The 9,282-nt window shown below is 34.4% G+C and overlaps 1 protein-coding gene across 1 annotated transcript; it reads right to left on the bottom strand.

The window, feature by feature from the left end:
- Nucleotides 1–3,598: 3,598 nt before the first annotated feature.
- Nucleotides 3,599–8,940, bottom strand: LOC137644677 (uncharacterized). The gene is made up of 3 exons (XM_068377629.1): nt 5,129–8,940; nt 3,983–4,371; nt 3,599–3,834 (listed from the first exon to the last, which is right to left on the bottom strand). Exons 1-3 carry the CDS (start codon nt 8,938–8,940, stop codon nt 3,599–3,601), a joined length of 4,437 nt encoding a protein of 1,478 aa, XP_068233730.1.
- Between the last annotated feature and the right edge of the window lie 342 nt (nt 8,941–9,282).

Below are 9,282 nucleotides of genomic sequence, written 5' to 3'. Positions count from 1 at the left end.
AATTAGTCGTGGATTTTCTTTTGCGACAGTAATAATTACATCGCTTTAAATAATTTTCTTACCATTTTTAGATATAGATTTATGTTAGTCATAGAAGTGAGAATCTTCTACATTGGCTGATTGAAACACTCAAGACATATAGTAATTGTTGTTGCTGCTTTCATTTTATATATAATGACAGGTTACACTGTTATGAATATGCTGTGCGTAATTGTCATCGAGTGGATTAAACGAGCAAAAATCAAAGTCTAAATCCAGCACTCGTTAATAGCTTGAATGAAATACAGTTTCACAATAGGACCTTACTTGAAAATTGTGTCAAGATTTGAACGTAATATCAAGACTACCCAATAACAGGGAAATAAATTGGACGAGGCTGCCTTATACAACCCGAACAGTGATGTACAATGGTGTCGAAAGGGATGCCATTATTACGCGAATCAAATGTTGATAGTGATTAACATATGGCAAAGGAATGGGCTATCTCATGTTATGGTAAATGAAACTTCGTGTACTTCTCAAAAGGTTGAAACCCATCCTTTGTTGCATGTCACATAGCATCTGTGATAGAGTATAAACAATTGTACTTGTGTTGTTTTGTAATAGGATACAGACGCAAACGTGAATGATTACTGTACATCATTGAAAAAATTTTGATCCACAATTTAATTTGTAAAATCGGCAATAGTATTCCTTTTTTTTTTTCCTTGTTCTTTCACTTGACCAAAAGTGTTATATATTATTACCATACATATATTTTTATCAACATTCAATAATTTCGGAAATGAGGCTATTGCGAAATATTAGATTCCATTTTGAACTTTTCTTCAGAAAGATACTCGGGCGTTTGCAAGTTTGTTAAACACTTCCAATACGAATAAACCAACATTTGGTTAAAGAATGTTAAAAACATCAACAAATAAATGGACACTGTTCAATTAATTGAAATGAAAAAACAAATTCATGGATGAGGGGAGGAAAATCTAGAAAAAATACAAGATAAAATAGATCCTGTAAAAAAGAAAAAAAAAAGTATAAAGCCATAAGATTTTCGAAGCGCTGGCTCCTAAGATCAAGAAATAGTTTCTGTATCAGTTTAGGAAAAGGGTTTTATGATTTTTGAAAAGTAAATTGCTGCGTTTCAGAGATCCTAGAAACTTAGTTATTGAAAGACTTAGGTGATTAAATATTACAAATCAGGAATCTACTACAGTTGATTAAAAAACTTATAAGGTTTCATGTCCTCATGTACTTATGAACTTGTAAAGCTTTTAACATCATAAATTCTAAAGGAGATCATTTATTTTTTTCCTTAATGGACTTTTACCCAAACTTTTCCTAATATATTATACTTATGATAGTTTCGATTTCTGCTCCCTAAGACACCTTGTTACCCCATAAGTTTATTTTCTTAAGTATATATAAACACACATACATACATACATACATACATACACCCTCATCCACACACACACGCACATACACACACACATGCACACACACACACACACACACACACACACACACATATATATATATATATATATATATATATATATATATATATATATATATATATATATATATATATATATATATATGTATATATATATATATATGAATATACATATGCATATATACATACACATATATATATATATATATATATATATATATATATATATATATATATATATATATATATATATATATATATATATGTATATATATATATATATATATATATATATATACATATATATATATATATATATATATATATATATATATATATATGTGTGTGTATGTATATATATATGTATATATATATATATATATATATATATATATATATATATATATATATATATATATAAATATATATATATATATATATATATATATATATATGTATATATATTATGGTGTTAGAGCCGTATCTCTCCTAATTGTATGTATTGTATGGAATGCTTTATTTTATTATTCATTGCTTACCTACGCCACTTAGTTTTTGTATGATGAGCTTGTTGGCAATATATTATTTTTTTCCCATAAACTAACAATTCATGCAAATGTAATTATCTACTTTTCAAGTTGTTTGATTTATAAATGTATAATGTTTCTTCTGTTAGTAATCATTATCTCATTTATGTATAAGTTTGACTGATTTCATGTGGAAAAATTATTGACTTGTAAATCTCTCTCACCCTCTCTCCTCTCAAGTCATAAGCCGAAAATGCCGTCTCCATTTTGTCCTTACCTTCTCAACCAGATTCTCTTACATACACCCATCTCTCTTATCGCAGGTAACACCAGGTGAACGTCATGATATCCCAAAACTAAAGTAATAGTAATTGTGGCGTCCGTAAATAAGCTGTCTCTGCGTGACCATTTTACCACCAATAAGACGTACGCAACAGCCAATAAGAACAGCGACCGCACTGTTATCCCAAAAAATTAGTCTATGTCCATTCATTTAACAACAGACAAGTAACATTAAACTTAAACCCAGCCATGTAGGCATAGAGGTGAATGAAAAAGAAGACTGTCTTGCTTGGAGAGTTATACAGGTAGACACAATAATCATAGTCTTGAATCATTATATCTTGCAACTTGAAAAATTAATGACCATCAACTGCCATGCTCAACTCCTAAGTAAAGTAAGACCAGTCCAATTGGCACCATCCAGCTCAAGTGACTGGTATCTTAACATAATAAATCTTATTCCCTACAGTATTCCGAAAGATACTCCCAGACGTTTTGTAGTCATGATTCACAGACTAAGATTAGCTTAATTTTGCAGATGGGAACTTATAAACCCTGAGGTCAGACTGCGCAAACACTGCGATTAGGTAGATATTCTCTGTATGCTCAGGTACCAGATAAAAACTCAGCTTGTCGTAAAACGTTTAATTTCGACCTGTAACATTATAAAAGTCAGAATAACATACCCATTTTTTCTTCTTTTTTTTTACGTATCACCTTAGCAGAAACATTAATCCTTATCACCATATGAACAAACATATATAATTTCTCACTAATAATTATCATAACAATAATGTCATCACACAATCACCGTTACCAACAAGTTAAAAGATAAGTAACAATTAACTGCAAAAAGTCACTTACAACAATGCCTCCTCTCTGATACCCAGCAGATTTCTCGTGCATTAAATATCGGCTAATTTCTTCTATCAGCTCTTACGTTAACACATCCTAAAATACAACATTACTACAATATAGTAGAGGAACAATGTCAAAATGCCGATAAGACTATTCAACCGAAACATATCCATAATTTACAAATCTCATTACACAAACAATAGCATACCTTAAAGAACACAAGCTACATATCAACACCATTTGCTTGCATGAGTGCACAGCTGCACTCCTCAGCAACTACGCACGAACAGTTGGTTACGTGCACAACCTCCACCTGCCAGTCTCTGGCCACGTCGACAGTCGACAGTACCACTGCCCACCGTCACAATTTTACACTGTCGTCAGTGAGCATGCGCAAACTTCACAAAACTTGAACATTACTAAAATACTTAAAAATAATTATTAGTGTTTAACTAATAATACACTCCCGCCTCCTTTATTGTTCTTCAACGGGTAGCAATACCACCAACTTGTGAACCGATCTCTTGATAACTGTGTCACTTTGTCCCTTATATTTTCCTGGTCTTTGTATTTTGTATCTAATGCTTACATCTCTCACCTTATTGTCTCTGCCTGTTTCTGTATCTACAACCTGCCCCATTTTCCATTTTCCTCGCACAACATTTGTGTCTTTAATCAGAACAATATCACCAGGTTGTACATTTCTTTTATCTGTGTGCCATTTTTGCCTTACAATGAGTGTAGGGAAATAATCTCTCTGCCACTTACGCCAAAAAGGTGTCGACAACATTTTGTATAAAGTTCAACCTTTTCTTGGTGTCACCTGATGTAGACCATGAACCAGATGGTACTTTATTACTTGCTCTACCCAAAAGTAAATCGTTCGGACACAAATATGTTCCTAATTCTACATCCATACCAGGTTTTATTCCAATAGGCCTTTCATTCATTAAGTTTGCTATTTCAAAAAATGTTGTCTGCAAATCACTAAATGTCAAGATGGTAGTTCCTATGAGCATTGACAGAGACCTTTTTACAGACTTAATTAAGGCCTCACTTACCCCATTCTGCCATGCAGCATCTGCAGACCGATTAAATTTCCATTTCAAGCCTTCCTTTGCTCCAAATTCAGTGATCTCGTGTATGTTCCAGTTGTTATCACTCTTAAGTTCTTTACTTGCTGATACCAATTGTGAGCCTAAGTCAGAGTGTACAGTATCAGGATAGCCATGAACCGCTGTAAATCTTCTGAAACACTTTAAAAAACTATAAGTATCATATCCATCTACAACATCAATATACACGGCACGTGTAACAATACAATTGAATATAACACCATAAGCTTTACCAGTTGTCCTTTTCTTTACATTATGTTAATTTTGAAAATGTCCAAAAATATCCACAGCAGTGTGATAGAATGCTGGAAAAGGACTCATTCTTTCATCAGAAATCTGACCCATTCTTTGACCTTCAACTTTGGCATCCAGTTTCCTGCAAAGAATACAACCTCTCTTTATCGATCTTATGATTTTACGTGCTGAAGGAACCCAAAATTTAGACTGAAGCTTACATAGTGTAACATCAACTCCAGCATGATCCAACCTGTGTAAATAACTAATGTACAAGACTGTAAATGGATGCTTACCAGGTAATAGAATGAAGCTATCTTGGTTCCAATTATGTTTCAACCATCTTTCCATTCTTTCTCCTACCATAATTGTACCATCTTCAGCTTGAAATGGTCCTAATCTTTGAAAACATTTTTTCCAGTTCTCAGGAAGACTTTTTTGTGCTTGCATAATCCAAAACCTCTCAGCTTCCTTAAGTGATCTAGGTTCAAGTTTCTTTAGAACACCCTTAAAAGATTTCACCTTAACAATGTTAAATATCCTAGCAGTGACTGCAATTAACAGATTATAGTTGTTGAATTTCGACGCATCAATTATGGTTTCTTCATGAACAGAGTATTGTGCAAGATTAACATGAATTTTATCAGGTAACTCACAATTCACCGATTGACTGATAGGCCACACTTCTAAAGGAAGGGCCATGAACTCTGGACCATATTTCCATGAATTGCATTAATGCAACATTTAAAGGGTCCTGGGGTCTGGTCAATAGATCAGCAGGATTTAATCCAGAAGCAATCCACCACCATTCATTTGGGTCACTTTTTGATTGAACTTCTGCTATTCTAGTGGCTACGAAAGTTCCAAAGCCATAAGATTCCTTTTGGATTTGTGCTCTAACAATGGAGGAATCTGTTATGTGCATTACCGAACTAAATTTATATGTCATTTCATCTTCAATGGCTTTACGCATCCTGCACGCTATAACAGCTCCACACAATTCAAGCCTTGGAATAGATAACTGTCTACTAAGGGCTATCCTACTCTTTGCCACAATGAGCCTGCTCTCGAATGCACCAGACTCTAACTCCCACCTAGCATATGCAACAGCACCATAAGCATTTGTTGAACTATCACTGAAAATAACAAGTAAAGGCAATCCTTTGGCTGTGGTTGGCTTAACATTCCTTTCAAAATACAGAGTTTCAGTGCCAAATAACTCACAAAAATATGACACCCATTGTTCTTTTAAATAGGAAGGCAAGGGATCGTCCCATCCTAATTTAAAGTCACATTTCACAGTGTCTCGTAGCAAAATCTTTGCTTTTAGTGTGAATGGAAGCAAAAACCCCAGTGGGTCGTAAACAGAACACATCTGACTGACGACAACCCTTTTTGTTAAAACTGAAGGTATATTTTCAACGAAATTCAACTTGTTTAAGTCTGGTTCTGTTCTTACACCCTTATATTTTGGAGAGAAATTTAACTTAGTTTTAAAATAAAACACATCCTTATTGCATTGCCAGTTAAAGCCAAGTATTCTTTCATTACTATTCTGGGACACTTCAAAGTCAGAATGCTCATTATCTCCAGTAATGGTCCATCGTTTAATTTTAAAACTGCCTTTAGAGAGTACATTTTCAATATCTCTAATTAGGCTAAATGCCTCAGCTTTACTCTCAACAGAATGGATTATGTCATCTACATAGGAATTAGTCATTATCACACGTGATGCTTCTGGGAAGTCCTTTACCGAGAATTCTGCAGTATGTCTGAGAGCTAACATTGCAATAATTCCTGAGGGCCTATCCCCGAAACCCATGCATGTCATTACATAGTGATCAGGTTTGCGATTACTTTGCAAATTTCTCCAAACAAATCTATGTACATGTTGTTCTAATTCTGGAAGCTTAATGCAATTATACATTTTGCTTATGTCACCGGCTATGCCTATAGCCTTTTCCCGAAATCTTAGTAATATACCAAACATTGAGTTCAAAATATTAGGGCCCTTTGCCCAAAAACTATTTAGAGACTGGCCCATATACTTTGCCGATGAATCAAAAACAATTCTCAATGGGGTTGATATATATCCTGGTTTTAACACTTCATGATGTTGAATGTATGTGACAGGACCAACATAGTTTTTAACCTCTTCATCGGATAACTTCCGAATTACATTGCGCTTTGTCATGTCAAGTATCTGGTCATTATAAGCTTGAGCATAGTCTGAACCCAGTTTCATCAATCTTTTCTCTGCGCCTTTCAGTCTAGCAACAGCTACAGATACATTATTTTGCAACAGTTTGGGATCCTTATTCCATGGAAATTTAGCAGACCATTCTTTTCTGTCCGGGTAATACATCAACCCACTTTCAATAAGAGCCAGCTCCTTTTCCTCTTTTATACTATAATTGCCATTGCCTGTTGCACATTTCCCACAATGACAACTACCACATCTGGGATTACAATCAGTTCCTAAGTGTTCAATGGTGAAGAAATCATTTATCTGTCCTGTAATATCAATTACGGGTTCTACAGATATATCATAGTCGGATATTGTACTGGAAACATGATTAATGCTAATGCCTGGATTACTCCTAAACACTGATAAGGTAACAATGTCGGGATGACTGCCATACACACACATTCCAAACTGTGATTCCCTGAGCTGTAAATTTTCAGCCACAGTTTCCTTAACTGTTGGAATTAAAGAGCAATAATCAGAACCAATTAGATCTATTTTCCCATAAGGTCTATCTAATGCACATACATTAACACCCTTGAATAAATGTTTCACTTTTGATAAATCTACCTTATCGACTTGAGATGTAATGTCATCGATTCCATAAGCAGTAACATTGACATCATTCCCATCCTTGTCGGTTAAAACCAGATCATACTCTTTACTACTGTATGTCACAGTTTTGTCGCCCAATTTAGTCACAGCTAATCTGACACATTTTCCTTTCAGTCCCAATGCCTTAGCCACATCATTTCTGATCATTGTTATATCAGCTCCCGAGTCAAATAAAGTTTGTAACTCCTGATTACCACACTTGATCTTGTTAACCATAAATAAAACACCGTTTCTTTTCAGACTTACAAAGGAATTTCCTGTTATGAATCCCTCATGTATAATAGTATGATGAAGTTTCCCACAAGATTCATTGTTAACATCTACAGTATTACATCTGGACTTCTTTAGACATTTTCTTGCTATGTGAACACCTTTAAGGCAATTAAAGCAAATACCTTTCTTCTTTACACTCTCCATTCTGTCATTGATACTCAAGTTCTGGAAAGTTGTACAGTCTAAGATATCATGTCCATATGAGCCATGATACCAGCACCTATGCAGCCTTGTGTTGTCACTGATCTTATTCCTGTTCCGTTCAGCATTTTCTTCTGTAATTTTAGTGAAAAGGTCAGTGATATTTGTAATAGCATTTTCAAGTCCTGCTATCCTTTCCATTACATCTGACTCTCTTCCTTGCTTTGTACTACGCTGATCTTCATAAGTGCAGGTATGATTCACTTTAGCCTTAATATTATTATTGCTTCTAATATTAGCATTAAGGTATTTCATTGATTTCTTTTCACTCATAAAGTATTCCAACAACTTTCCGAATAGGTCACGATTACCTACACACTCTGCTAACTTAACCCATTCACGCTTCTGAGTAGGTGGTAATAGTTTTTCTATCTGGCTAGTCATGTTAGCAGTATTTAATTCTGAAGCCAAACTCATTTGGTCTAAGTAAAGATAGCATTGCTCAATCTTATCAACCATCCTAATGAAACTCTCACTATCCCCTTCGGAAATAGGTTTAATTGACCTTATGTCCTCTACTACTACATCAATAATGGTTCTACTGTTCCCAAAAGTTTCATCTAATCGCTCAAACATTTTATCGAAGTCATGATCTGCACCACGAACTGTATCCAAGGCCTCTCCTGAGAGACACTGTCTTAGCACAAAGGGATCTTTCCCATAATTTGATTGCATTAGTCTAAAAAAATCTCTCTTGAAATTGCTATAATCTCTCACATCTCCGTGAAACCTGGGCACATCAATCGGTTTTACTTTTAAAACTTTTTTCACCTGCATTTCGTCTTTAACTTTCACAAATATCACATGAGCTGCACACTTTCTATCTTCTAATGCTTTGATATAAACGTTAGCCTCCTCTATCAATTGAGCATCACAGTTCTCATCTAATAAATTGCAATACTGTTCATTAGCTGGTTCAACTTCATCATAAGCCTTAATAACACTCTCGTATCTTTCTTCTAAAATTTCTAATGCCATTTGATCTAACATATACTCATGAAACTTATCAAGCTTACGTGTTAGTTTTGCCTTTTTGGTTCCCCTCCGCTGTTTGGCCTTCTTCTGTGCATCCAGTGACATCCTAGCACTATCATTTTCCCCCGTGGAGCTGCCGTTTTTCCCTTCATCTGTCATGATGAGTGTTGTCGAAATGTATGCTCAGGTACCAGATAAAAACTCAGCTTGTCGTAAAACGTTTAATTTCGACCTGTAACATTATAAAAGTCAGAATAACATACCCATTTTTTTTTTTTTACGTATCACCTCAGCAGAAACATTAATCCTTATCACCATATGAACAAACATATATAATTTCTCACTAATAATTATCATAACAATAATGTCATCACACAATCACCGTTACCAACAAGTTAAAAGATAAGTAACAATTAACTGCAAAAAGTCACTTACAACAATACGTCCTCTCTGATACCCAGCAGATTTCTCGTGCATTAAATATAGGCTAATTTCTTCTAT

The sequence above is a fragment of the Palaemon carinicauda genome, chromosome 7 (assembly GCF_036898095.1).
Source record: "Palaemon carinicauda isolate YSFRI2023 chromosome 7, ASM3689809v2, whole genome shotgun sequence".
NCBI lineage: Eukaryota > Metazoa > Arthropoda > Malacostraca > Decapoda > Palaemonidae > Palaemon > Palaemon carinicauda.
The sequence above is the reverse complement of the archived record's forward strand: the minus strand, read 5'-3'. Positions and strand labels throughout refer to the sequence as shown.

What these genes read in the sequence shown, in the direction of transcription:
- LOC137644677 (XM_068377629.1), bottom strand. Translation starts at nt 8,940, where the DNA reads ATGACAGATGAAGGGAAAAACGGCAGCTCCACGGGGGAAAATGATAGT. An exon ending in TATCAGTCAATCGGTGAATT is followed by an intron (nt 4,372 to 5,128) that starts GTGAGTTACCTG and finishes AAAGTGTTTCAG; the next exon opens with AAGATTTACAGCGGTTCATG. An exon ending in TTTACTTTTGGGTAGAGCAA is followed by an intron (nt 3,835 to 3,982) that starts GTAATAAAGTAC and finishes AATGGCACACAG; the next exon opens with ATAAAAGAAATGTACAACCT.